The sequence below is a fragment of the Syngnathus scovelli genome, chromosome 7 (assembly GCF_024217435.2).
Source record: "Syngnathus scovelli strain Florida chromosome 7, RoL_Ssco_1.2, whole genome shotgun sequence".
Classification (NCBI taxonomy): Eukaryota; Metazoa; Chordata; class Actinopteri; order Syngnathiformes; family Syngnathidae; genus Syngnathus; species Syngnathus scovelli.
In genome coordinates, this window is record NC_090853.1 from 69,989 (window position 1) to 97,770 (window position 27,782).

The window sequence follows — 27,782 nt, forward strand, 5'->3', positions numbered from 1 at the left end:
GGAGGGAGGAGGCCCAGGATGGCGGCGGCGGGGTCAGCGACGGACATTTTCGGCGCTCGCTACCCGGACGAGTCGTCGGACAGCGAACCGGAGCAAGAACCGGGCACCCCGCAAAAGCTCATCCGGAAAGTGTCCACTTCCGGTCAGATCCGCAGCAAGGTGAGCGCCGCTCGAGTACAAACCGAAGCCCCGTGCCGAAACGCGTCAACTTGTGCGAGCGCTTCGCCTCGGAGCAGCCACGCTTCAAATGGTGGGCATCGCATCGCACCGCACCGCAGCGCAGCGCAGCGCGCATTGCTCCTTGACGTTACGTGGCTATTTCCGAACGCAGCAAACTCCCCCGTCCCATCCCGTCCCGTCCCGTCCCATCACATCACTCGTGTAGAAGAAAGTCCTCTCGGCTCTGTTCCTGCTCGTTCCGTTAGATCGACGCCGAGGTGATGTGGCGACAAACGTTGCCGCCGGTGTCGCGAAGGGGGATGCCAGAGCTGTTTTGGTCCCCTTACATATCCACCTTTGGGCTCCGACAAAAGCGTGCAAACTCGCGATAACTGCTGGCCGGCAGCAAATGCAAGAAAAAGCCGGAGAAATGAGTCGTAGCTGCCAGCCGGAGGCCCGAAGCACAGCCTCGTCCTTTCCTGCTCCGCTAGTGTCTGGAAGTCCCGACTCCCCACGCTGTAGCAACGTTGGACTCTGCTGAGTGACTCGTCACGTCAAGCGCATTTCCGAGGCTGGCGGGTTCGGCCGGGCGGGGCGAACCTGAGCAAACACGTTCCCAAATGAACCAATCAGTGAAGAGTGGACGCGACGCAAAATAGTACGAATAAAACTTGCCCGCACATCACAAATATTAATGACATCGCTCGACCGTGCTGCAATAGATGTCGAGTGGGCAACATTTAACACACAAAGTAACGCGAGAAAACTTGGACAGACTGCACTGTAGGCCATTTCCATCAGTTGATGATGGGGAGAAGCAAAATACCTCTTGGAGTCAACGGAGAACATCTTCTTATTTACAACGACCATCCGGAGGCAAGGTGTGTGTGAAGCGTCTCGCCCGAGGACACTTGATGGAACGGGCTTCGAACCGCTGCCCTTCTGCTCTACTGCTTGAGCCACCGCCATTAGTGCCAAAGTGCACTTTGGTTTCAGACCAATACCGGACTGGAAAAAAAGCCGCTCTTAATTAGCTCTAGCCCGACGGGCCGGTACCATAGCAGTTATGGGACTTTATCAGCGAGGCGTGAACTTGTGACCCACCTGCTGTGCCGCCCCTCAGACGTTGTTGAAGGAAGGAGACTTGATGAAGCAGACCAGTTCCTTCCAGCGTTGGAAGAGAAGATATTTCAAACTGAGGGGAAGAACGCTTTACTACGCCCAGAACGCCAAGGTGAGCGAGAGCAAGTCGGCTGTCCTCCCGAGCATTTGCCGTCGGGCCCTCCCTCCGTCACGTCACGTCACGTCACGTCACGTACGCCGCCCGGCCTTTCGCAGTCTATCATCTTTGACGAAGTGGACTTGACGGACGCCAGCGTGGCCGAATCCAGCATCAAGAACGTCAACAACAGCTTCACGGCGAGTCCTGCGGCAAACGTGGCCTTTGAACGAGCCAGGCCGCACGCTGGCATCCGCTCATCTCACTGCTCGTGCGTACAGGTGATCACCCCGTGCCGGCGTCTGATCCTGTGCGCAGACAACCGGAAGGAGATGGAGGAGTGGATCTCGGCTTTGCGCAGCATCCAGAACCGGCAAAACTATGAGGTAAGCTCAGCACGCCTCCCTCCGTCTACCTTGCCAAAGAACAATTGCTCGCTCGCTCGGCTCGGCTCGGCTCGACCGACCACGCGCGAGTGCTCGTCATCCGCTCGTTGGTATTAGCGTGCCTCCTGACCTAGCTCTGTGCCCGAGTTCTGATCGGATTCCTCGCAATCAATCATGGAGAAAGACTCCGCCTCTCTGCCAGCCTTTCCATTTTGCTAAGTTGCTAGAAAATGTGCCGTCCGCCCTCTCCTCGCTGTCAGAGGTGGGCAGCCCAATCCGTCCCATGGATTTGCCATGCGCGTGTGTTGCAGTCTACCCAGTACAGCATGGAGCACTTCAGCGGAATGCACAACTGGTACGCCTGCTCACACGCCCGGCCCACCTACTGCAACGTGTGCCGAGAAGCTTTGTCGGGAGTCACCTCGCACGGACTCTCCTGTGAAGGTAGCCGAAATCTCAGGACGAGGACAGCGTTGTCCTTTTATCTCTAAGTTTAGGGACGGAAGCTAGCAGCTCACATTGGTCCGTCCAAACGGGGCCGCCGCCGCATATGTGCGCGCCTCACTCGCGTGTCCCGACATGTCGCGATCCGACCGGTGTCACGTTGTTGTCTTCTTCCCGCTGACCGCGTGCGTGCCTGTGCCTGTGCCTGCGCCTGCAGTCTGTAAATTTAAGGCTCATAAGCGTTGCGCGGTCCGAGCCACTAACAACTGCAAGTGGACAACGCTGGCATCCATTGGGAGGGACATCTTGGAGGACGAGGACGGGGTAAGGCTTCCGCCGCCGCCACCCCGCCCGTCCAAACCGTCCCCTGTGACCGTGTGGGGGCGGGCCAGGTGTGGATGCCCCACCAGTGGCTGGAGGGGAACCTGCCCGTGTCAGCCAAGTGCGGCGCCTGCGACAAGACCTGCGGCAGCGTCCTCCGCCTGCAAGACTGGCGATGTCTTTGGTGCAAGGCTATGGTAAGTCCAGCGGCCGCCGCCGAGGTGGGCCCGCTGCTAACGGGCTGGCTCTTGCGCAGGTGCACTCGGGCTGCCGGGAGCATCTGTCCATCAAGTGTCCGCTGGGCCAGTGCAAAGTGTCCGTCATCCCCCCCACGGCGCTCAACAGCATCGACTCTGACGGTGAGAGGGAGCGCTCGCTCTGCGTCGCATGGCAAAGGTCGACTCCTTTTTTCGACTCCATGCAAACCACTTCCAAGAAGCCGTCGTCGTTTGGTTTTCTTAGGTAGCCCGATGACTCGACAAGAAATGATGTCGTGAATCCAAAAGGCTCATGCTTGGTGAATAGAAAGATGGGCGTTATTTTTTCCCCCGCGGCGTGATCAAATGAAGGACGCCTCTGGGTGCAAAAATCAAGTCGATCCGGGCTTTGAGCGATGACTGGCTCAGGCATTGAACTTTAGCGGGTGGCCCCCGCGTGAGCATGTCGTTGCATCTTCACCGTGTGCTGTTGTCCCGCTCGGCCGCAGGTTTCTGGAAAGCGTCGTGTCCTCCGTCCTGCACCAGTCCGCTCCTGGTCTTTGTCAACTCCAAGAGCGGAGACAACCAGGGCGTCAAGTTCCTGCGGCGCTTCAAGCAGCTGCTCAACCCCGCGCAGGTTTTCGATCTGATGAACGGTGGACCTCACTTGGGGTGAGGCGCCGACCCGGGCCGAGCTGGCCCTCGCCGGTGCCTGGCTAACGCCCCGCCGCTTCCGGCCAGGCTGCGTCTCTTCCAGAAATTCGACACCTTCAGGATCCTGGTGTGCGGAGGCGACGGCAGCGTGGGTTGGGTTCTGTCCGAGATCGACGCGCTCACGCTGCACAAACAGGTGAGTCCGTCGCACTGGCGCATCCTCGCCGCTCGTGTCCTCATGCCGCCATCGTGCCCTAGTGCCAGCTGGGGGTTCTGCCACTGGGAACCGGCAATGACCTGGCCCGCGTTCTGGGCTGGGGGTCCGCCTGCGACGACGACGCTCAACTGCCTCAAATCCTGGAAAAACTGGAGAGGGCCAGCACCAAGATGCTGGACAGGTGATGAAGGCAACGCGGCATGGAGCGGAGGACCGGATCTCGTCTGGCTTTGCTCACCCGTTTGCACTCGCAGGTGGAGCGTCATGGTGTACGAGAGCAAGTTCCCACGGCAAGGCTCCACTTTCGAGGCTGAGGACTGCGCCGACGACTTGGAGGTGACGCGCCGCATGTGCGCCAGCCGCATTTTTGCTAGCAATGTGACAGAAGACCTTGGGTGAGTCCAGGTGCAGCAGATTCTGACTTACGAGGACTCCGTAGCCGTTCACCTCTCCAAGATTCTCACGTCGGACCAGCACTCTGTTGTCATTTCCTCTGCCAAGTAAGCCGCCGCCGCCGACTTGCTGTTTGCTTTGGGCTTTGGCCTCGCTCACTCGCTCTTGACATGCGCTCGCGCAGGGTTCTGTGCGAGACGGTGAAGGACTTTGTGGCGCGGGTGGGCAAGGCCTACGAGAAGAACACGGAGCTCTCACAGGAGTCTGACGTCATGGCCAAGAAGGTAGAGCTGTCGGCCGTTACCCGCGGGACGGCCTCGACTCAACTCGTTGCTGTGCCTTTGCAGTGCGGGCTCCTGAAAGAGAAGTTGGACCTCCTCCTGCGGACTCTGACCCAGGAGTCCGAGGCGTCCCGTCAGGCCGCCTCTCCTCTTCCTCCGGAAGATGGGGGCCCCTTGGCTTTGGTGTTGCCCCTCCTCTGCGCGCCTCCTGGCCCCTCCCCTGACTCCACCCCCTGCCCCGCCTTTAAGCCTCGCGAGCAGCTGATGCTTCGGGCCAACAGCCTGAAGAAGGTCATCCGGCAGATCATTGAGCACGCCGAGAAAGGTCAGCTCGGCACCACCCTGACTTGGCTTGAGTTCGCTTCCTTCTTCTTTATGTGCACACAAAACGCTTTTGCATTTTTTCCAGCTGTGGACGAGCAGAACGCGCAGACGGCGTCCATCTTCTCGGCACCCGCGGCGCAGGTGGACGGCGGCCCGGGCGAGGACCGAGAGGATGGCAACAAGGCGGCGGAGGATGACTCCAAACAGCGGGCGGCCGGCCGAGGTGCGTTTGCCGCCTTGCCCGACGTCTTTGGATACGCCCTTCTGCCGCTCCTCCGCGTAGCAACCCTCGGACGACCCACAGAGCGTGCTCGCCGCATTTGGCTGCATAATGGAGACGCTCCTGCGCACAGTTACTTTTCTTTCACTACCTCATCACTCGACAATCAAGTGACCAATCCAGTGACTGTGCGCACGCACAGCCAGCAAGACGCCGCCGTGCGAGCGGCTGACGAGCAAAGGCAGCCTATCGCTGGGCGGCTCCACGTCACCTCCTGCCCACGCGCCAAGTCGAGACAACGTGCCCATGCTCAACACCAAGATCTTCTATCCCGGTGAGACGCTGGTCATCCCCTCGCGTGCCCGTTCTTCTTGCTTTTCTTCATTCTTGGCTGTGCGTGCGCGCAGGTCTGCAGGCAGGCGCGTCTTCCTCCCTGTCTGACGGTTCCCTCATCAGTCGACTGCTGCTCAACGCCGAGTCGCTTGCATCATGTGACCCCGACAACGTGTAAGACGCATTTCCACGCCGTAGCCACGTCATCGTCCCTCTCTTCAAAACATTCTGTCAATCGACACGGTCGTACGTGGTTTGGCGGCAGTTGAGGCTCATTCAAAAGAGCAACGTTGCAATGCTGACCAAAAAGCAGACAAAGGGCGGCCGCTCGCTCGCTCGCTCGGTCGTCCTCACCTGGTCACGTTGCCAGACTAAAGTTGACGCTTTGCTCCTGATTTGGGATGGCAAAGTGACACATAGTCATAATAGCAGGAGAAAAAAAAAATGGACCAATGAATGGATTCTTTACATGGTCGTTAGCCGGCGCCCTAAAACGTGCAGTGAAATCTGACGCCGGGTCTACTTGGCACTTGGCCTCTAGTGACGATTGGCCTTTGGCGAATGGGATTTGAGCCGGAAATGAGGCGCCCGAATGAACGGGCCTCGTATCTCAAGGCGCCGCCGCTGTTTCTGCAGGGACCGCTACACCGAGAAGTGCGTGATGAACAACTACTTTGGCATCGGTCTGGATGCCAAAATTTCTCTGGACTTCAACAACAAGAGAGACGAACACCCCGAGAAGTGCAGGTGAGAAAGGCAGGCCGGCAGCGCCCGCCAGGCGGTGGGCCGTGCCTCTGACGCGTGCATGTGCAGGAGCCGCACCAAGAACATGATGTGGTACGGCGTACTGGGAACCAAAGAGCTGCTGCACAGAACCTACAAGAACCTGGAGCAGAGAGTTCTGCTGGAGGTGAGACCCCGAGGCTTTGCGTGCGCGCCCGACCCGCTGAGCCGGCAACCGATCGCCCTCCCTCCCTCCTGTCGGCGTGTACGTGCGCAGTGCGACGGGCGAGCCATCCCCCTTCCCAGCCTGCAGGGCATCGCCGTCTTGAACATCCCCAGCTATGCCGGAGGGACCAACTTTTGGGGAGGAACCAAAGAAGACGACGTGAGAAGACAAACCTATCAAGAGGAGGCTCTTTGCCGGCGGGCCCTTACCTCGTGTGTGTGTGTGTGTGTGCGTGCGCGTTGACAGACCTTCACCGCTCCGTCTTTCGATGACAAAATTCTGGAGGTGGTGGCCGTGTTTGGCAGTATGCAGATGGCCGTGTCTAGGGTCATCAACCTGCAACACCACCGCATCGCACAGGTAAGCGCGTGCCTGCGTGCCTGCTCCTCACGCATAGGCCACGCTCGCAAGGGCCCCCCCTTGCTGCTTTGGAGCGTCCCTTCACGCCGTCCTATAAAGAACCCGTGTCGGGCTTTGCCCCCGTGTCAGTGTCGCACAGTGAAGATCGCCATCCTGGGGGACGAGGGGGTTCCGGTGCAGGTGGACGGCGAGGCCTGGATCCAGCCTCCGGGCTACATCAAGATTCTCCACAAGAACCGGAGCCAGACGCTGACCAGGGACCGCGTGAGTCCCGCCTGGCCTGCCGGGGGATCGGCTTCCCCCGCCCGCTCTGACCCTTTTCTGCGGCAGGCTTTTGAGAGCACCTTAAAGTCGTGGCAGGACAAGCAAAAATGCGAATTCCCTCGGGACCCGGCCGCTCCGACGCCACTCAGCAACCACCCCGAGATCCTCACCGAGGAAGAGGCGGCGCTCCTACGAGACTTGGCGCAGGAGGTCGGAGTCCTCATCGGCAGGTGGCCACCGCTTCCCTGTCGGCTGGTTCCTTCACGCACATGATGGCGGGCGCGCTTACTGGAATCTTTTGTGTCAGCATCTGTCACCTAGCACAGAGTCACCGCAGTCTGGAACAGGAACTGGCGCACGCCGTCAACGCCAGCTCCAAGTCCATGGACCGCGTCTACACGCAGACCGGCGCCCTCAGGGTAAGGGTACAAACGAACTTGTGACGCTTTGCCCACTATTATCTCGAGCAAGCTGCGCATTGTTGTGACAACAGTTTTTAGCGCAGAACTCTGGGTGTTGGGGAGCTGGACGTTACAAAAAGGGGTTTAGCCAATAAGAGCCAGGTTGATTTTCATCAAATCAAATCTGTTGATTTTCTCACATTGTTGACGGGCTGCATTTGAAAAAACGTCTATTTCTGTCCTTTTACTGAGATCCAGGAAAGGATTTGAGACACACGAAATTGACGATTGCTGTCCTGGTTTGGTCCGTAGTATCCGTCCCCCAAAAAGGGGCAAGCGCAGATGTTTGCAAACAGCCTGGTTTGAACAAACAATCCAAAGTACGTACGTACTTGTCGACTTTGGGTTGTAAAAATTGGAATTTGATGTTTTCCTTGGCGAATTGGCCCGATCGGGTACGTCGCTGGGCCTAAAGCGCTACTGGGGCACCGGTCGCCTATTGCGCTCCGCATGGATGCCGTGGAAGGAAAGAACGCAGGTGGCTGCGGCGCACCAATGAGAGCGCAGCAAGGAGGAGCCGGCTTGAAATCGCCGCCTTGGTGGGAAGAATTCCTTCCGTCGCAATCGGACTTAATCGATCTGCTTTGACTGCGGACGCCGTGGGCAGATTGCACAGCTGCCAAGACAACGTGTCTCTGGCCTTGCCTTTAGGCGGCGAGCTGCGGCGCCGTGGTGGCCATGGTGAAGGACGTGAAAGCATTGCTCAGCGAAACAGAGCTGCTCCTGGCGGGAAAGATCTCCATGGTAACACAAACGCTCCACTAACCACGAGTCACCAGATACACAAAGAGATGCGCGCACGGTTATGTACTATGTGCGGCAGGCGTTGGACGTGGCCCAACAGGAGCTGTTGAACAGCGCGCTGAGTCGCGCGCGTCAGCGTCTGGGCGGCCTGGCGGCCGTTCCCTGGCTAAACCTCGACCCGCCGGAGCAACAGGTACTCAAAGTTCCCCAGCCGAGCGTACGCTGGTGACCTAAGCGTGACGCTACTCTTGTGCGTCCAGGATCCCCTGGCCAAGCCCAGTCGTGGCGCCAAATTTCGCCTGGTCCCCAAGTTTAAGAAGGACAAAAACAACAAAGTCAAAGAGACACGCAGCTCTCTCGCTCTGCCAGGTAAGCCCCCCCCTAAGCCCCGAGCTTTTCTTTGGTCCTCTGACCCGTTTGCGTCAGTTCACCAGTGGGGCACGGAGGAGGTCGGGGCCTGGCTGGACTTCCTATGCCTGCCGGAGTACAAGGACATCTTCGGGCGACATGACGTACGAGGCGGCGAGCTCCTGCACCTGGAGCGGCGAGACCTCAAGGTAGGTAGCACCGGCCGAAGCGGGAGGGAGCGCTCACGCCGTCGCCAGTTGCAACACACGTGTTGACGTGCTGGCAGGACCTGGGCGTGAGCAAGGTGGGCCACGTGAAGAGGATCCTCCAGGGCATCCGAGAGCTGAGCCGCAACAGCAGCGCCAGCGAGGCCTGAGCCCCCGGCGAGGGCTGAGCCCCCGGCGAGGGCGGAGCCCCGGTGAGGCGGAGCCCCGGTGAGGCGGAGCCCCGGTGAGGCGGAGCCCCGTAACGCCCATCGACCTGATGTTCACCCTTGTGCCTTGTGATGTGACTAATTAGCCTCAACTTTTATTTCCATTCACACACTCTTGACATTATTTATATTTGAGCTTTGCTTTGTTTTCTTTTTTAAGGCAAAATTGGTGCAAGTTGCAGAGAAGATAAAAAAACATTTTGTAAAAACATGGGGGGGGGGGGGAGTTGGTGCTTGTGTTATTAAATGTCATTTCACACAGTTGTCTGTCATTTCTCATCAAATATTTTTCTTTTGTGATATTGGTATTTGTCACTGCAATACTTTTGTTTCTAATCTTGTAAAGGTTTTGAGGTGGGGGCGCAGCGTCAAACATGAGTCAATTTTGGTGACTCCAACGTGATATGAAATTAGAGTAGCACACAAGGTTTCTCAAAAACAAGACAGCGAATGTGCTTACTACATTGCGGAGGAAGGGAGGAGTATTGGGCATAAAAGCTCAATAAAACGAGTCATTTCGATTAGCTTCATAATGTCTTCTGAATGCTATCCGTAGATTCTTTTTTGCGGACAAATGTCGTTTAAGCCCCAAAACTACTTGAACAACAATCCTGAGAACAAGTTTTCACAGGCTGTTTTGCAACACAACAAGTTGGTTTCTTCTAACGTGAAATTGACGCTCGTTAACATGAATGCAATGCGGATTTCATTCAGGGAGGGAGGGAGAGAGGGACTCAGCCTCTGCCCACGTAGCTCTTTGGCCAAAAGTGAAAAAACATTTGTGTCCCCACGAGACAAAGGTTTTTAATGTCAAATGTTTGATTTGCAGACGAAATTTCTTTAAAAAAAAAAAAAAAAGAAAACACACCAAGATTTGATCCTCCCAATCACCCTAAAGAGAGTGCCGCCACATTGTCCAGCGCGTGCGTCAAGGTCAGCTATGCATTTTGCCGCCACGACACGTAAACCCCAGCGATCGGTCGGTCGGCGCGCTCGACGGCTCCTTGGAAGTAAGAGCGCCTGACCCGCGCTCGTGCGGTACCTGTGTCAGGATCTGAAGACGTGGACGGCTCTGATGACAAACTGGCGGCAGATGGGACACTCGCTCATCCGCTTGCCGCACTTGCTGCACGTGATCATGTGGCCGCACTCCAGCAGGACGCAGTCGATGGCCGCATCCATGCAGATGCGACACAGGTTCTGGTCGGAGCCCGTCGGACCACCGTCGCCGCCGCCCTCTGAAAGTATGGAGCCAAACGAGTGACTGGCATGCTCATCGTTGGATGGATTTCACAAAAGCCGTTCTGTCCGTTCACAATTCGCTTGGATTTTCCATTGAGTTAAGGATCATTTTCATGAGGAAGACATTCTCAGAAGAACCAATGCTGCAGATAGCACAAGTTTCTTCCTCAGTAAAAAATATGAAGAATGATGGCCAATCGATGATACTAAAGCGACGCCTCCCAAGCGCACGGACGCGGCGGCAGCGGCAAAGAAAGGGCTGGCTCACCGCCGCTGTTAGCGTGGTGGTCCCGGTAGAGTCTGGCCACTCTCTCCATCAGCTCCCACTTCTCGCAGCAGCCTTTGAAGTTGACAAAGTTCCTGGCCAGAATTTCCTTCAGCTGCCGCACACTCAGAGATTCCACCTGGTCCTCGCTCGCCAAGTCCGAGAGCGACGCCCGGCGGCCCGCCGCGTCCCGGACGTCCTCGGGGTCCCCGACGTCCCATTCCTGAAGGAGAGAGCCAGCCAGCCAGCCAGCCAGCCAGGGAGAGACCCTCAAACACAACATCCAAATGAAAAAAAAAACATGCTGCCATCAAGGATCAGATCAAATCTCAAAAACGCTGCTCAAATCCAAAAGAAAGTTGGCAGACCTCGTATTGGCATCAATCTCAAAAGTGCTTCAACGTAATAAGCTAGCGTTGCATCATGTCCAACCTGATCCTGGTCCCCGTCCCGGTTCCGCTCCAAGGGATCGGCATCTTCGGAGGCGCTGGCAGGGGTCCCGTCCGCCGGGGTCCGGTCGGGGAGGTCGAGCCCGGGGATCCGTTGGGTGTCTGGCGACGGAGAGGCCACGGCCGGATCACGCGCGGGGCTTTCGGAGGGCGAGGACTGCTGACTCAGAATCAGTTCCACCAGCTCCTCCTGCACAAGAGCGCCCCGTTGGCCACAAGCGCCACTTTCCACTTTGTACACAAACACCTGTACTGAGAGCCACGAGCACACGGGAGGGAGGTCTTCATTGGCCATTGACTGCCGCCGCCGCCATCTTACAAAGTTGAAAAAGAAAAGCGGCGCCTGCCGCTGTGCTTGGGGACGCTACCTTCTCCCGACAGAGGTGCGTGGCCACGTGGTGCAGGTGCAGGTAGTCTCGCAGCTCTTTGACTTTGAGCTTCATCAGCTCGGCGCGTTGCAGCAGGTTGCCGTAGAAACGCCGGCAGGTGTGACACAGGCGAGGGCGGGGCTCCGACTGGGCGGAGCAGCGGCCGCAGTAGTTCTCTTTGCAGTCGGCGCACACGTGCTGGCGGACGGAGCGCACGCGCCGTTAGCGAAGGACCGACGCTTGTCCGCTCAGCTCGCGATCACGTGCTCCTTCTCGACGTTTAGGAGCTACGGAGATCGGCGAGTTGACGCGGCCGACCCGAGCAGACTCTGCGGCGTTATTCAGGCCAAACTCGTCGCCTCGGTTACCTTGGTGGTGGGCGCGTCCAGGCGGCGCCCGCAAGCTTTACAGACGTGTTGTTGCTGTTCACGGGGCAGGGTCGGTTGGCCGCTGAAGGCAGAATTGGTGTAGGAGCGAGGGTGCGGGTCGGCTCCGCCGACCTCGCTATCCGCCGAGTCCGAGCACGGCCAATGACAACACGATGCCCACATTTCTGGCAACAAACGGTAAAGACAACGTGAGGTCCACGGTTCTGGCAGGCAACAAGGCCAACGTTGGTTGCCTGCGTACATGAACGCAGAGCAACCGCCGGGGACCGCAGGCGGGCGGGAGGGCAGGCAGGGAGGCAGGCAGGCAGGAAGGCAGGGCCATCAGAGGGGATACTGCTTACTGATTTGTATTTGGGGACGGGCATAAAGCACAGCTTCACAGCTTTGTGGCAAATAGTTGAGGTCATCAGTCAGCATCCACTCATGAAAACAACACGGACATGCATGCTGACATCAAGAGAAACTTCACCTTATTTATTGTTCTTGTGGCTTTCTACAAGACCATCTTTGTGGCTACACTTTATTGTTGTTGTTTTTTCCAAGCAAAGTTGGGCAAGTCAGAGTCAGCTGGGACACACTCACTCACTCACGCACGCACTCACTCACTCACTCACGCACTCACTCACGCACTCACTCTCACGCACTCACACAGGTGGCGCAAGTAAGGAAGTGTGTGAGGGGGGAAACTTGCTTGCACTCCACATCGACGTTTGCGTTCAACTAAAGACAAACGCAAACTTTGACGGCTTGACGTATGAGGAAGGTGACTTGCTGTCGACGTTTGGGCTGGCTAGTCCGCTTCCGGACTTTCGCCACTTTGGCAACACGAACTTTCCAACTTTCCACTGGCGACGTCAAGGCCATTTGAACAGGAAAAGTTTCTTCCTCTCTTTCGACACTGTGCTCGAACTTTGGAAGAGTTTGTCGTGCGGCGGGTGTGCTAAGCTAAGAGAGCTAGCGGCGGGCGGGCTGGCGGGTTCGTCTCCAAAACGGCCAAAAGTAGTCGCAAAAGTTCAACGGCAACATTCAAAGGAACAAGAACAACAATAGGCAGAAAGGAGGAGGGAACCCAAAGTGTTCTCACCTGTCGCTACTTTGGTGACGGCTAGCGACGGCTAGCACCTCGAGCCAAACAGGAACAAGGTGGCCGGTGACGTCATCAGGTGCTCGCTCCGCGTCATTGGGTCGCGTGCAGGTGATACGGCACGAAACACAGATAGGTCGATGACGTCACATCCACACGAACTCCTTTGAATACACGCGCACTGTATTATAGCTTACAAATGAAGTTCTTCGAAAAGAACAAACAAGCGTTCGTGCGAATTTAAAGAAAGCTCTCAAGGAATGTTATTGTCATACGGACAGAAGCAGAACACCATTCCCAGCAAAAATGAAAATACATCCGAAAGGAATTGCTTGATACTATACTTTGGTTGATAGTGTTTAATGTTACTCACGATCAAGTGCGCACAGTACAGTTCACATTTGGCAAATTAGCCTCTGTTGCTCTCCCGTCCGTCATCATTTCAGGGGCGCAAGAGCTTACCTTTGGGCACAAGCGGGTCAAGACGCGACGCGACGCCCCGACCCTCTCGGAGCAGGGCTCGCCAGCACTCGAGTCAGACAAAAGGAAATTGTTCTGAGGCCCACTTTACATTGTTTGATGATTCTGTTTATTGCCGTCATTGTCACCAAGAAAAAAAAAAACATTTAAAACAGCCGTTTTATTTCTTTTGTACAGTAAGAGAGTGTCTGCCACATCCAGAACACACGAGACAAGAACCTGAACAATGACACACCCCTACCCGGTCCACAAAAGAAAAGATGCGGGAACCCATTCAGAGTCAGGTCTGGACCGCGCCCAGAAACCGAGCCTAGATCGGACAGGACCGAGGGGGGAGGGGGGGGGGGGGGGCGGGGTAGCGGGTGTGGACCAGGAGCAGAAAGCGACAACTTGCGGGGAATGGAAGTAAAACAAGATGGTGTAATGTGCTGCTTGCTTTTGGGCAACAATTTGGACTTTGCCCTTTCTTCTGGTGGTCCACACACTGACACAATGAAATCTTTTTTTTTTTCTGCTTTTCTTTTCTGCTCTTCCGGCGTCCGCTCGCTCGGCCGCCGCAAACGTATCACTGCTGCAATAGAAGACACACGAGCAGATCAACAACCGACACGACCCGAGCGACACGCAGAGCAAATGTTTGGACCGCCCGATCCAAAAAGCATTTCACGACAGTGTGATGTTTGTCGAACGTTTCAATCAATCGTTTCACGTTAACTGCCTAGAAAACAAAACGTCCGATTGCAATGGAGGCAGCGTGACGGTCGCCACGGCGACCAGACGGGAGGGAAACCAGATGTTGGCGGGGAGAGAGTGGGCGCGGCTGTATCACAGTAAGCCGAATCGAGGGGGCGGGTTTCAAGTGTGTGCGAATGCCAAACGTGAACGCGGCGCTTCTTCCTAAAACTTGAGCAAGCTGGCCTTTAAATGGTCTTTATTCGTGCCAATTTGACAACTTGCGACGTTGCCTGCGTGGGCCAACGCTCCGTTTGGACGGCCAATCCAAATGAGCTTGCGCAGACGCTGGAGGCATTTGCATGAGCCAATACGTACATGTCTGACAACACTGGGAATTTCTTAGCCACGGATTTGTCTTCGGGGTAATGCCCGGCCAGCCGGCCGGAGAAAATGCCACTGCACAGGCTTCGTGGAATGTCAGCAGCACAAACGCATCCAAATGGGCCATTCCAATGTCCAAACGGGTGGGGACACCCTTTTGTTTTTGCTATTTTTGCAACAATTCAAGCGAGACGCTTCCGAATGTGGCGACGAGCCGTCGCGGCAACTGTTCCTCAAGCGTTCTGGTGAAAACAAAGCCATATAGTACAATATTTACATCCTAGCGACGAGTCAAAAGCATTCCGACAGCTTCAGCATTCCGACGGACGCAATTTGGAGAGAAACCGCGCCGTCGGGTTAATATGATTGCTATTGTGGCTAACAATGGTGTGCGATGATGGAAAAGTTAAAGAGGGAGACAGAGAGAGAGAGAGAGAGAGAGAGAGAGAGAGAGAGAGAGAGAGAGAGAGAGAGAGAGAGAGAGAGAGAGAGAGAGGCGGGATAGAGAGGTTGGCGTCCGCAAAGCTGAGTCTGAGTTGGCGCCCAGAGCCAGCCAGAAAGCTGCGAGAGCCAGCCAGAGGCTGCGAGAGACAGCCGGCCCCCACGCAGCCCACACAGACCCCGCCCACCCCCCTTCAGTCTTGAGTTTTTTCCCGGGAAATCACCTCCTCTCGCGGTTTGGCGCCCCCAAAGATGGCGGAGTTGGGGTTGGCCACCTGGTTGAGGGGCTCCGACACCGTCCGAGGCTTCAGCTGGAGGCGCGGCCTCTGGGCGCGCTCCTCTGAGGGGGAACAATAAGAACAACAAATCAATCTGGGTCAGGCGAGAAATCAGCCTCTTTCACATCCTTTTGGAAGGGGTACATCATTTAGAGCCGTCGTTCAACTTCGAGTCCTAATCACGGATGAAAAAGTTGACGTGGCCGCGAGCCGTCTGCGGATCCCACGCACCGTCAGACGGTTCCCTGAAGTCCGTCATTCCTCCGCGAGGCGGCCCGTCTCTGAAGCGGCCCATGGCGCCGCCGCCGCCTCCTCCCCGCCTGTCGCCACCACGTCCGCCTCCTCGAGACCGCCCTCCCGAGTAGTCGTCGTCTCTGAAACCTGAAAAGCAGACGGAGGGCGGCACGCCACTGAGCACGGCGGCCAGGCCCACGGGAAAACGAGCAACTCCTTCGCCACACCCGTACGACGAGATTTTCCCAGAGCGCGGGGAGGGCGGCCAGCCATTCTTTGGCAAACGAAACCCTTTCCTAAACCACCACGACGGGCACAATAAAGGGCGGAGATTCAGCGTAAATGCTGTTGGTCCTTGAGCCGTTTGTCCACAGGATGGCACTCTAGCTCCACTCCCTGCAATACGCAACTCGCTGCCAATGACGAACGGGGCGGGACGGGACGGCTGCTCTGCTCCACCAATCGCGTAGCGTGAATATGCAGACGAGGAACGTGCGGCCGCATGACTTTCTTTGTCCTGCCATCTGATCGGTCGCACCTCCACCGGGCTGATCCATGAAGTCGTCACGTCCTCCTCGGGGACCGCCTCCTCGGTGACCTCCTTGGCCTGCAGACGACACGGCCGTTTACGAGCCGATGCGGCACGAGCGCACACGGCGAGCATACCTCGAGAGTCGTCTTTGGGGAAGCCAAAGCCGCTGCCGCCCCCTCGCCCTTGTCTTCGTCCCTCTGCGATGTCCACCCGAAGCGAGCCGGTTTCTAAAGACTGCGGGACGGAAGGTGGCAAAGACGGTGAGTACACGGCGGCGGCGAGAGCCTCGAAGAACACGGAGGAAGGGAGGAGGGAGTTAGGGAGGGCGGACGGTGGACTCACGGCGCCGTCGTACGCCAAGGCCTCCTTCAGAGACTCCAGATCGTCAAACTCCACATAACAGAAACCTGAACGGAGAGCCAGTGCAAAGGCTCAAGTTAGGCTCGGCAACTTGCGCGGCACTGCTGACTGGACGCAGGATATGGAGGGGGTTTTTTGCAAGGAAAGGGCCACCTTTGAACTTGTCGGTCTCTTTGTCGCGCACCAGTCGCACGCTGCGTATGCTGAGGCCCTTGAACATGTTGTCCAGGTCTCCCTGGACCGTGTTTGGCGGCAGGTTGCCCACATAGGCGGTGTAGGGCGGCTCTGAGGGAAGCTCCTTCATACGCCGACCTCCGGGGGGGCCGCCGCTGCGGGGCCTGAGGGGGGCGGGAAATCACACTAAGAACACGCTCGTCCAGGCCACAACGGGTGCCATGCGTGAAAACCCAGAAAGCCGCAGCGGAAACCAGTGATTCACGTCTCAATTTGGCTTTTGTCAGGAAAAGCAAAATGACTGACTTCATCTGAGGAGTAACTTGTTTATTTTGGGCCAGCCTGTTGCTTGTGAGATGCAAAGAGAGGCTTCTATGAAATCATCAACAATTGGTCTCCTCCTTTAAGTCAGCACTGCACGTGTGCGTGCGCGCGTGCAATCTCAACGGTTTTAGCTGGACAAGCTAAGGTTAGAAAAAAATGGGCTCAAATTGGCTATTTTGAATTAAAAGGAGCTGCTGCGTCTATCCCATTCAGGGCCGCCAAATCCCATTGCCACAAACACAACCAAGACAAGCGGCAACTGGAGGACCATTTTTGAAAATCGATATCTTCATAAATGGGACACTTCCAGTCCCTCCTAAAGTTGAATCATTTGTAGCCATCGGTATTTTTGAGAAATGGTGCTACAGACAGTTTGCTTATCTAGAAAAGCTGTGCAGTATGTGAACCAATTCATGAAGCGTAGAGGGGACGTAGATTTGTTTCACATCCTCCTTTTCACTGTGCCCACCTCAACATTTTCTTTTGTTTTGGACTCGTCATTTGTCATGCGGCCAGCCACTGAAAATGGATGGTGGGCCGCAGTTTGGACACCTCTGTCTGAATGAATGAATTATTTCCGTGGGGGAAGTTGATTGGAAATACGTACCTCGAGGTACAAGCTTGGTGACTTCAATCGCAAATGAGGGCAGCAGCCTTGCAGGCAATGGAAAACTCCAACGGCTCCAATGTCTCATTGCTTGCGGACAATAATTCAAATCATTGGGAGAAACGCATCGACGTGCAGCTGCCGAGGCGGGCGGGCGTGCGTGCGTGCGTGGTTCGAGGCAGGCGCGGGGAAGCGAGCAGCCTCCGCCACACTGCACGCAGGCCACGCGGGCCGCCGCCGCCGCTTCGTCGCAAATGTCGGCCGGCCGCTGGGCGCCAGACGCCTGGTGTTTGCGCCTTGCCCGTCAGTCAACATGTCAGCTCGTTAGCACGTTAGCTCGTCTGTCCAGCCAGTCGGATAGTAAGCAAGCAAGCCAGGCGAGCGAGCGAGCGAGCGCGGTGTTTCCCTGGCACCTGGCCGAGAGGGCCTGAACAGCACAAGACTCGGGACGGGAAGCGGCGTCGGAACCAACCGGTGGGACGCAGGCGGCGAGACTCGGGCCGACTCACCCTCTGTTGCCCCCGAAGCTGCTGTAGGCCCGGTCCCGATCATCGAAGTCGTAGTCCGCCATTACTGCTGCTGCGTGCGTGGGGAGGGGGGTGTTGGGCGGAGGCGGGGCCACAAGGAGGCCCTTGACGTCACTTCAGGAAAGCATTTAGCTGTCCCCGGCGCGCCTGACCGCGAAAGCAACATTGGATTGAAAGCTAACTTCCTCGTTTGCTCTCAACCAAAAAGTTGACATCATTCTCTAAAGCGGATCAAGAAAAAAAAAAAAGTTCTTTTTTTACAATGCTATGAAGTGATTCTTATGTATGACAAATAAACATCATAAATCTAAAAAAAGGCACCTGCATTCTAGAAAAGGTTCAATCAGATGTTTAATTTTTGCTGTTTGCTTTGTGGTTTTGTTCTCTATCTACAATAAATATTAATACTGTTACTTTGTACTGTTGTGAAAGATCATACTTGTGTTTTGTACTGGTTTGTGCTGTTGCTATGGAAATTGAAAGAAAAAAAAGCACCCAAGTACGACACGTTTGTTGTAAAAACCTTGGCAGAAAAATGGAGGAGAAGATAAGTAGATGTTGCAAATCATTGTGCAGAAAAGATGCCAATTGCCACTTTGTATACCTTTTCCCATCCATCCAGGTCATATACTAATTCTCAGGGCATTGACCCAATCTTAACAGAGCAGTCCAGTTGCGATTCATTGCGCTCACATTGTGAGGAGAACAAAGCAAACCTTGAGTCAAGTTTGTGGAAGGCATTACCTCACAGTTATGTAGGAAATGTTTGCTCTCCTCGTCTTTCTATCAGTGCCTTAGCAAAGTCGACGACAGCACGCGAGAGGAACAAAATGGCACATCTATGAACGGAAAGGTGGCTTCGTGAGCCAGTGCCTCAGTCACCTAACTGTAATGCAGTGGTTCTTAACCTTGTTGGAGGTACCGAACCGCACCAGTTTCATATGCGCATTCACCGAACCAGTTTCATATGCGCATTCACCGAACCTCTCGTTAGTGAATTTTTTTTTTTTTTTTTTTTTTTATTCTAGACATAGATGTTTTTTACTGGTGCACAAAATGAGCCATGCATGAACATCACCTTGTTCAAAGAACAAAACCAACACAATGCATGAACTCACAACAAATTACATCCTGGTAAATCAGAATTGACACAATAAATCAGGTATGTTTGGACCTCCTCAGTGGAGGCTCTGTCGAACCCCTGAGACCGACTCACCGAACCCCTAGGGTTCGATCGAACCCAGGTTAAGAACCACTGCTGTAATGTTTGGAGTGATGGATGGAGCAGCTCTGTGGCCTCTCATTCGGAGAAAAGTGACAGTAATGTGTGCGGTGAATATTTTCGTCATCATCATCAGCAGCAGCAGCACCACCACCACCACGCCCATTCCAATCCAAATCACAATCTTTTATTTGTCAGTCCAACTCGGCCGAGTCGGCCGCGTCCGTCTCGATTCCAAGCCAATAAGTTAGAGAGGAGGTGGCGGCGGCGGCGTCCGAGCCATCTACCAGACCTCGCAGCGCCCGCCGCTGTTCATGGGGGTTCCCGCAGGGCACCGGAAATGGCGGACAAAGTCGGCCGAGTTGCTGAGCGTGCCGATGACGCGGTAACGAGGCGGACTGTGCGGATCGGTCACCAAGCCCTCGTGAGCACTCTCGGGCGTTCGGACGGAGCACCACACCTGCAAAGGCGAGTCTGCGTGAAAGGCCCGCCGCTTCCCACCCTTCGCTCGTCTCCTTTCCTTTCCCACCTGCGCAAAACCCACGAAGAAGAGCTGCTCGTTGGTCAGGTTGAGCGCGGGGAGTCTCTTCTCCTCGCCGTTCTTGCTCACCCACATCTGATAGGCCTGAACACAGACAGCAGCGACAACGGCGTTGGCCGGGGGGGGGGGGGGGGGGGGGGTCTGGGAGCTCTCCGGGCCCACTTTTCTGCGTCCGACGGGAATGGCCCATTTTCACGCAGCAAAAGGAATGCATCGGCATTTGGAAGAGCCCAAACGACAGGAGAAGCTCGCTCTCCTGTTCAATTCATTTCAGAGGACGGCCAAAAGGCAAAGGAAACAAATCACGCCCCAGCGACGGAGCTTTGTGCTTTCGTTTCCAATCCCTGGCTGAGGAAATAAAATAGGTTTTGAAAAAAGAAGTTAAGATGGGAAAGTTTGGAAATATTCCAAATTGGAAACGTAGGCGGGCTCTGCCGACCCACGTAGGCGGGCTCCGCCGCCGAAAAGCAGTGTGTGAAGGCTGGACGCACGTGCGTGGGAACTCACGTCGTATGCGGCCTTGAGGCCTCCATTGTCTGCGATGTTTTCTCCGAGCGTCTGCTTGCCGTTGACACGCTCCGAGTTGACGGCGTATCGGTTGTACTGCTCCACCATGCACTCGGTCCTCTGGCGGAAGGCGTCCACCGACGAGTTTTGCCACCACGGCTTGAGGTTGCCCTCCTTGTCGTACTCGCGCCCTGCGCACACGCGCGGTCGACTCGGGTCAGCCACGCCGTTCGGCATTCGTCGTGTCGCCGCCGCCGCTCACCTTGGTCGTCGAAGGCGTGCGTCAGCTCGTGACCCATCACCACCCCGATGCGGCCAAAGTTCAGCGCCCTATGGTACAAAGACACCGGGACTATCAAAAGTCGCATTTGCGCAGCGGGGTATAGGCGCGTGTGGAGCACCACTGACTTGGGATGGTCACGGGCGTAGAAAGGAGCTTGGAGGATTCCGGCGGGGAAGACGATTCCGTTCTTGGTGGGCATGTAGTAGGCGTTGACCGTGGGCGGAGTCATGCTCCACCTGCAAAGACACACCCACCAGCGGCGCGAGGCCACGTTACCGCGGATGTGCAGTTGGCTAATTTATGAAGGCGAGATGAGACTTGGCTCAGGCCGGGTGTGGTGAGGTGCGGTGCGGTGCGGTGAGGTGCGCTGCGGTGAGGTGAGGTGCGCTGCGGTGAGGTGCAGTGAGGTATCTTCTGACTGGTCTTTGTTGGGAGTTTTTCTCAGTTGGTCGGCCATGACTCTTGAAGAGAAGTTGTAGAAGTTCAACATGTTCTGGAAGAAACTTTCTTCGGACACGTCGTACTGCAACACAGGCACACAAAGAACTGGTTGATAGCCGTTTTCAACCTGAACAGGGCAGGGCAGGGCGTAGAATGGCTGCCAACTTAAAGTGCCGCTGCGAGGCACAATTCCCGCTGCTCTTTTTCTTTCTTTTCTCGTCCACTCCGTGCCATGCCCCACGTGAAGGACAAACTCACCCCGTCGTAAACCTCGTCCAGTTCCTTGGCGTCCATGATGAATTCGGGGAAGCCGATCATGTCGTAGATGGAATCTGCCTAATGATACGTTGACATGACGCGCATCACCGCGCTGGCTCTGTCGGTGCGTGTGTGCGTGCGTGCGTGCCTGCGACCTTCTCTTTAGCGGCTTGCTTGGTGTGGCCGTCCATCCAGCTGAGGCGGTCCAAAGCTCGTTTGAACGCGGCTCGGATCTCGTCAATCATCTCCTCGGCCTGCCAAAAGCGCAAGGCACAGTTAAAAAGCAAGGCAGGGCGGGGCGGGGCGGAGCGGAGCAGGCGGAGTGGGGCAGGGCAGGGCAGGGCAGGGCAGGGCAGGGCAAGGCAAGGCAAGGCAGGGCCAGGCCAGGCCAGGCCTGGCCAGGCCAGGCCAGGCCAGGCCAGGCCAAGGCCAGGCCAAGGCCAGGCCAAGGCCAGGGCAGGGCAGGGCAGGGCAGGCCAGGGCAGGGCAGGGCAGGGCAGGGCAGGGCAGGACCTCCTTGCAATCCTTGTCAAGTAGTCACGGAAAAGCCCCAAACAAAAAAAAAGCCACCCATGATCTGACGAGGTTTTGGAATGCAACTTTGTACATCCTGTCCAAGGACGGAATTGAAAATGTGTTTTTTCCGGTTGAGATGCTCTGAGCCCGCTCTGGTCAATTGGCTTCCAACGCTGCGCAAAACGCCCGGAATTCAGATCACGAGTGACTTTGTTTGTCTGACAAGAGCTAAAGCAGCGGGACTCACAATGTCTTTGCTGTGCTTGTCGAAAGTGGCCTTGACGAAGAGCGCCCCCAGCGCGAAGCCCAGCGTGTCGTCCGTGTTCCCGATGCACGTCTGCCAGCGCGGCGTGCACGACTGCGTGGCACAAACGGAGCCAGTCATCCTCAAAGTGCTAGTAAGCCTGCTTCAAAAGTACACCTGAGCGAGTGAAAGGCGGCCAAGTCGCCAAGTTCAGGTGCGGAGGCTCTGCTCAGCTAGCTAGCTAGTTAGTTAGTGTGTGCGTGCGCGCGCGGCAGACAGAGTACCTTCTTGGTGCCGTAGAGACTTTCCAGTAGTTTATCCTGAGCGTTCTCAAAACGTTGATCCAGACTGGACACGCTCTTCTGAACCAACGTCCACATCATGTAGTTGTTCAACAAACTACACACAGACAAAGTGGAGCGTTAACCTGCTTGAGGTCAAGGGTCGACCATGGCAGCGCCTCACCTGCGCTCCGTCCTGTTGATGAGCTGGGAGACTTGTTGCAGGTATTCTCGCGCGTAAACCACCACGGCCTCGCTGTCGTTGAGTTCCAGCGGCGACAAACACGACGACAGCAAGTCCAGCCAGTCCACGGCCGGAGCCAGCGTCTGCGCGCACGCACACACGCACACGTGATTTGGACCATCCTCGCTCACCCTTGGGTTTGCTCTCTCACATCGGTGTCATCACATTCTCCCCCCCGCCCCTGGAAGGGGGCTGCTATCAACTGCACGTAGCAACGGTTGCCGCAGCGACATCTTGGTGAGCAGCATCTGAGCGTCGTCAGCCGCCGGTCGGAGGAGAAGCTAGCCTCGACGCCGAGAGCACCGTCCGTCCGAGCCGCAAACAAAAGGAACGAGGCCCCCGACGGCTCCAAAGCAAAGCTGGACTGCTCAGAGAAGGCCCATCTCATCTGAGTTTGCTCCCAAACTCGTGGCCGAGCCCGTGGCCGAGCCCGTGGCCGAGCCCGTGGTGCAACAGTCCAAACGGGCTCCTACGGCTCGCTTCGAGGGCATTTCCTCTTTTCCGCTCGGCCTCCTCACCTGAAGCTCGGCGATGGTGACCTTGTGGTAGATCTTCTCCTCGTCTCGCCGCTGGTCCTGCGGCACGGTGATGTTGGCCAGCTGCGTCTCCAAATCCACAATCTGCCGCATCTGCTCCAGCGCCGACGCCGGCGAGCCCCCCAGCAGTGTGCCCAACTCCACCATGTAGTCCAAGTACGCCTGCAGCACCTGCCAACAGCCACGGCGGACGGGCGGACGGGCGCTCACTACAGCGGCCAAAAATCTGGGCCCCACCTGGCTCACCTTGCCGTTGGCCGTCTTGTTGAGATAGTAGTCCCGAGACGGCAGGAAGAGCCCCGATTGGTCCACCTGCGGGTGAGGAACCAAAGCCGGTGTGACACGTCTTCTCGTGGTCCACGCCGCCAGCTCTTTCCTACCAGGATGACGTTGCTGTTGGAGTTCTTGGGGTCGGTGCTGACGGCCACGCTGAAGAAGGGCTGCGCCCGGTACGGCCCCGACACCACCTTCAGCACTTCCATGAAGTTGTCTTTGTCCCACGCGCCCGTCAGGTTCCAGCCCCCCACCTGCGCGCACGTCGGTTGAAGGCGGCCGTGCGCGCGCTGGCGGCCGTGCACGCGCTGGCGGCCAGCGCGTGCGTGCACGCGCTGGCCGCCATCCACGCGCCTACCCTGGCGATGAGGTCGACGAGCGGCTGGGCGCCCAACTCCTGGATCTTCTGCGTGTTGAGGCAAGACAGGTAGTAGGACTGCGTCTTCTTCTCGGCCTCGCTGCTGCCGTTGAAGGTGCCGTTCTCTGAGAGCCAAAGCAGCCGTCAAGAAGACATTTCAAGTCGGGAAGCCTTGTGTTTTGCTTGCTCACCCAGCAGGTGTTTGAGGAGGGCCTGGTTCTGTTCCCAGATGCTGTTGAAGGTTGACCAGCGCGAACGGCCGTCTGGAAGTGGATTCTTGCGCATCCAGCCACCGCAGGCAAACTGGTAGAAGTCGTGGCAGGGGTCGGCGCCACGGTCCATGGCCTCCGCCATCTGGCCAGCCACCTTCACGCACGCCTCCGTCAGACACAGGTCGCTGACGCCAACTGCATGATCAGAGGGAAGGTCCACGTCGTGAAAAAGACCGGTCCGACCTTCCTTAAGTATGCGCTTTATCCCCCCCACCGAGAAGGACAAAATGCAGGCTGTCTTAAGGGTTTATTAGTATGCAATTAAATAGGTTCCTCCACTTGCCGGGTCACTCACCTGACCCGAAGGCCAGTCCGAGGACCAGCAGGCAAGCCGCGAGAGCCAGCAGACTGAGAAGAAGCATGCTACCCAGCAGAAGCTCCATCCTAGTTCTTGTGCCCAGGAGCTCCGTGCTGGTTTTGGTGAAGCCCACCTGAGGGAGGGGGACACGCAAAAAAGGCATCAGTCAGGTAGCTGTGCAGCGCCGTGGCGTTCGCTGAGCCACCGAGCCACCTCCAGTCTGTCGGGAGAGGAGACCTCGGCCGCCGCGTCCGACGCTTCGTCCTCTTCCAGCGTGGCTCGCTTGTAGCTGGACATCTGCGCCACAGAAAGACAAAAGAAAGATTGAAGGTCGCTGTACGCACGGCGGCCGGCTGCTCGTTTTGGCCACAGGAACACCATTTCAAAGCTACTCGGGTGTCTTTTTTGTTGGGACGCGTCACGTCGTACCACGTGGCGTGCGATTCAGAATTGTTTTAATGATGCCGCTTGAACACTTGAAAAGCAGCAATACAAATAAATCATCAAATGCGCACAATAGATGAATGTGCATGCGATGCTATGCAAATATATAGCTGCTGCTGCTGCTGCTGATGATGATGATGATGATGATGATGATGATAAAGTTAAAAGTTAAAGTCCCAATGATCATCACACACACATCTGGGTGTGGTGAAATTTGTCCTCTGCATTGAACCCACCCCCGTGTGATTTTGAGCCATCCCCTGGGGGAGAGAGAGGGGAGCAGTGAGCAGCAGCGGTGCTGCCGCAGCGCTCGGGAATCATTGGGTGATTTGATTTGATGATGATGATGATGACAATGCCAGCGCTGCTCTCTTGTTTTGTTTTCGGGGAAGTTGGGTGGGCATCTTAAGACAGGAAGCTGGAGAGCTGCAGACAGGAAACTCAAAGGCCTGACCCCAAACACACACACACACACACACACACACATCTCACTAATCAAACACACATGCCTGACTAAACAAATAATGCTAATAAACTGTCAACTAAATTAAGATGACTGACAGCTTCAGGGTGTGCCCCTCCCATCACACTCTCTCTCACGCACACTAAACACAGTAAGCTAATAAACTGGCAGTTAAATTAAGATGATTGACCGCTACAGGGCGTGCCCCCGCCCCCATACACACTCAAACACACATTTATTTCCCGTCCTCAAGCAGTTCAGAACCTTGGTGTGCACCCCAAGTCAATCCCCCAAAAACAAACACACGTTAGCCTGCTAGCACGCCTGGCAAACTCAACTGTTGGTGGCATGGAAAAAAAAAAAAAGAAAACCCTGTTAGTGGCATGACGTCATCCCAGACCTCACAAGTCGAGCCCGGAGCGCTCGTTGCTATGGTGAGGGCTCGGTGACGTCACATCTCGAAGCCTTTCTGCACTTGTTTCGCAGGCGCCTTGCATGACGTCACGCCTTGGCGTGATGATTGACAGCTTGTCTACCAGCGAGCGTGACTGTCTGCGCTAGGGCGCGCGTATACTCACAGTGTTGCGGAGGTCCTGCAGCGCGACGCTCATCGTGGAGCCGAGCCGGCCGAACACAGAGCGCTACCGTCGGGTGCACATCTTCCGCCTGCGCGTGTGCGTCCGTGCGTGCGTGCGTGCGTGCGTGCCTGCCTGCCCGCCTGCCTACGTCCGTCAGTGCTTTTCTTCCTCCTGCTCCTCCTCCTCCTCCTCGTCGTCGTCGTCCTCTTCTTCTTGTCGCTCTTCTTCTGCTCTTGTGTTGTGCTTCTCGTCTTTTGTGTGGCGACTCCGAGCAGCAGCCCCGCCCGCCTCACGCGAGCCAGCCTCCTCTTCCTCTGGTAAACAAACACACCGTCCGTCCGTCCGGCCGGGCGACACGCTGGCTGACGTCATCGAATACGTCATTCACAAGCACCACACGCATGGACGCCCATGGCATTGAAGCAGTCGGATTGCATGAGTTCTGCATGCCAAGTCTTGCCACGAGCCAGCCGATTTGGGCCAAGAGGTGGGAGACACCCTGGTCCGGTCGCTGGCATATGTCATGAACGTGAGCCCCTATTTTTTCAGAAGATTCTTTGCTTCACTTAGTCCTCAGTCCTATTTTTCATGTACAAGGCCCGACCGCCCCCCCCATGGGTAACCCCTTGCCACTGGCTCTCTGGCCACCCCGCCCGCACCTTGTGGAAAATGGCAAGGAAGGAAGGAAGGAAGGAAGGAAGGAAGGAAGGAAGGAAGGAAGGAAGGAATGTTTGGCACCCAAAACCTCTTGACAGAGAAGCACGTGTTGTGATGTGGCTTGATGACTTGAAAATGGCGTGCGCGAGACAAAGCCATTTCCTGAAACTCCAGCTCACACACGCACGCACGCACATGCTCTTTTGGCAAGAGGTCAAGCGGCCCGTCGGTGGCTGGGCCGCCCGCGCTCAAAGCTTGTTGCCGTGGAGACGCTATCGAGAGGCTGCAGGCTTTACGCTCATGTGACCTCTGCGTTCCTACTTCTTCATCCCTCTCTTGGTGTTTTTGTGTTTAAAGCGCGTGCGTATTGAGCTCCGGGCATTCCCGCAGAGTCGATTGGCCGCGGCTCGCTGAGGGGGCAGAGCATCTGTGAAGAAGACAAGAGGAAGCCCAAATGTCCTCCAAATGTTTTTATTGCAAGTTAGCGGGAAAAAGAAGAAAAGGCCGACTCAGCAGGACGTGAATGTTTTCCAGAAGAAGTTCTTGCATCCCGCTTTGCGCTCGCGAGGGCCCAGCGGCACAGGAAGGTCGCGTTCACCGCCGCCGACGCGGCCGACGGGCGGCAGCTCCTCGGCACCCCCGACGCCGTTCCGCCGCTCATCCGCCTCCGTCGCCTCGTTGGCCATCTGGAGGAGGTCCCAGAGGACCGCCTCCGCCAGGGACGGACCCGGCCAGTCCTGAAACGCAACGTCCCCATTATCGTCATCATTGTCATCGTCATCGGCGCCGTCATTGTCATCACGGTCATCGTTGTCGTCATCCGCACTTGGTCAGCGTCATCTTCATCACGATCGGCATCCTCGTCAACATTGTCGTCACCCTCAGTGTGTCATCAATCGACATAGCAGGTGATTGCATGTGCATTGTGTGTGACCTTTTTATTTTGACCCCCCCACACACACACATGCAGACTCACAAGCACGCTCACAAAATGTGTTGTCAGGCTGAGGTTGAAACATTATCAAGAAGCCTTCCTGAAAAGTAAGTGCGTGTGTGTGTGTGTGCGTGCCTGCCTGCGTGCGTACCTGTTTGTAGGAGCCGAGTGTTGCGCCGCGTCTGGCGTTGTTGCGCGTGAGCGTGTCTGAGGAGACGCACGCGACGAGTAGGAGCACCGGGAGGCACCACGAGGTGGACCAACACATCTTCATCCTCAGTCTGTTTTTTTTGTCTTTGTGTGTGTGTGTGTGTGTGTGTGTGTGGATGTGTGTATGCGTGGCAGAGTGAGTGTGTGGGGCTCCACCTTGCCACAGCCGCTCTTATAGGGTCATGCTGACGTCACGGCGACACACACACACATATTGATGATGATGATGATGATGATGATGATGATGATGATGATGATGATGATGATGCTTCCACCCCCCACAAACAATTTAGTTAAATGAGCCATCTTCATGCACTTTGTCTTCTTTCCCACCAGGATGCTCACGTCCACACACACACACACACACACACACACACACACACACACACACACACGCACTCACAAAAACTGCACAGATTCTCATGCACACACACACGACAATTGCAAACACACACGCGTGCGCGCGCACACACACACACAGGCATGCGCGCGCATCAGGGATTTGGGCTTTTTCGTTTTGTTTTGTTTTCTGATTGAGCATTTGTCAAGTCAAAGGGATGAAGACGGGCGGTCACAAGGAGTGTTTTTTTGCTTTGTTTTGACGCCATTTGCTTTGGGGAAGCGGCAAACCTCCGACAGAGAAGTCTGGCCTCTCGGAGTTGCTGCGTTGGCCGGCTCGGGCTTTTGCTGGGGGGGGGGGTTGGT

General features: G+C 56.3%; 5 protein-coding genes across 7 annotated transcripts; 1 reads left to right on the forward strand and 4 right to left on the reverse strand.

The window, feature by feature from the left end:
* The first annotated feature begins 14 nt into the window (after positions 1–14).
* On the forward strand, positions 15–8,852 carry LOC125972340 (diacylglycerol kinase delta). Its single transcript, XM_049725968.2, has 30 exons — positions 15–159; positions 1,283–1,393; positions 1,498–1,578; positions 1,660–1,764; positions 2,076–2,208; positions 2,426–2,532; positions 2,601–2,726; positions 2,786–2,888; positions 3,236–3,398; positions 3,468–3,576; positions 3,639–3,778; positions 3,852–3,933; positions 4,003–4,097; positions 4,175–4,274; positions 4,338–4,596; positions 4,681–4,818; positions 5,018–5,149; positions 5,223–5,322; positions 5,785–5,895; positions 5,962–6,058; positions 6,149–6,256; positions 6,344–6,457; positions 6,587–6,721; positions 6,788–6,951; positions 7,029–7,140; positions 7,834–7,926; positions 8,006–8,119; positions 8,187–8,295; positions 8,353–8,483; positions 8,561–8,852. The coding sequence occupies exons 1-30, from the start codon at positions 19–21 to the stop codon at positions 8,648–8,650; spliced, it is 3,603 nt and encodes a 1,200-aa protein (XP_049581925.1). The 5' UTR covers positions 15–18; the 3' UTR covers positions 8,651–8,852.
* rffl (ring finger and FYVE-like domain containing E3 ubiquitin protein ligase) lies at positions 8,768–12,673 on the reverse strand. Its single transcript, XM_049726036.1, has 6 exons — positions 12,505–12,673; positions 11,400–11,584; positions 11,032–11,229; positions 10,647–10,853; positions 10,218–10,437; positions 8,768–9,945 (listed from the first exon to the last, which is right to left on the reverse strand). The coding sequence occupies exons 2-6, from the start codon at positions 11,580–11,582 to the stop codon at positions 9,755–9,757; spliced, it is 999 nt and encodes a 332-aa protein (XP_049581993.1). The 5' UTR covers positions 11,583–11,584; positions 12,505–12,673; the 3' UTR covers positions 8,768–9,754.
* A 397-nt stretch (positions 12,674–13,070) lies between these two features.
* Positions 13,071–17,647, reverse strand: eif4h (eukaryotic translation initiation factor 4h). 2 transcript variants are annotated; one of them, XM_049726046.1, is made up of 8 exons: positions 17,500–17,647; positions 16,039–16,223; positions 15,868–15,932; positions 15,660–15,759; positions 15,532–15,600; positions 14,991–15,140; positions 14,706–14,821; positions 13,071–13,555 (listed from the first exon to the last, which is right to left on the reverse strand). In XM_049726046.1, the coding sequence occupies exons 1-8, from the start codon at positions 17,559–17,561 to the stop codon at positions 13,550–13,552; spliced, it is 753 nt and encodes a 250-aa protein (XP_049582003.1). In that variant the 5' UTR covers positions 17,562–17,647; the 3' UTR covers positions 13,071–13,549. The 2 variants fall into 2 exon arrangements, with proteins under 2 accessions (XP_049582003.1, XP_049582002.1); XM_049726045.2 differs by having other exon boundaries at positions 13,452–14,282.
* Positions 17,648–17,850: 203 nt separating this feature from the next.
* Positions 17,851–25,624, reverse strand: ece2b (endothelin converting enzyme 2b). 2 transcript variants are annotated; one of them, XM_049725979.2, is made up of 19 exons: positions 25,277–25,622; positions 24,005–24,088; positions 23,789–23,924; positions 23,413–23,628; positions 23,222–23,346; positions 22,971–23,117; positions 22,837–22,902; positions 22,573–22,761; positions 21,995–22,137; positions 21,814–21,928; positions 21,533–21,643; positions 20,925–21,023; positions 20,770–20,847; positions 20,490–20,593; positions 20,196–20,306; positions 20,050–20,117; positions 19,788–19,978; positions 19,269–19,364; positions 17,851–19,199 (listed from the first exon to the last, which is right to left on the reverse strand). In XM_049725979.2, the coding sequence occupies exons 1-19, from the start codon at positions 25,307–25,309 to the stop codon at positions 19,023–19,025; spliced, it is 2,289 nt and encodes a 762-aa protein (XP_049581936.1). In that variant the 5' UTR covers positions 25,310–25,622; the 3' UTR covers positions 17,851–19,022. The 2 variants fall into 2 exon arrangements, with proteins under 2 accessions (XP_049581936.1, XP_068507427.1); XM_068651326.1 differs by lacking the exons at positions 17,851–19,199; positions 19,269–19,364 and adding an exon at positions 19,408–19,628 and having other exon boundaries at positions 25,277–25,624.
* Positions 25,625–26,388: 764 nt separating this feature from the next.
* On the reverse strand, positions 26,389–27,236 carry LOC125972396 (somatostatin-2). Its single transcript, XM_049726063.2, has 2 exons — positions 27,019–27,236; positions 26,389–26,670 (listed from the first exon to the last, which is right to left on the reverse strand). Exons 1-2 carry the CDS (start codon positions 27,139–27,141, stop codon positions 26,443–26,445), a joined length of 351 nt encoding a protein of 116 aa, XP_049582020.1. The 5' UTR covers positions 27,142–27,236; the 3' UTR covers positions 26,389–26,442.
* Positions 27,237–27,782: the final 546 nt, after the last annotated feature.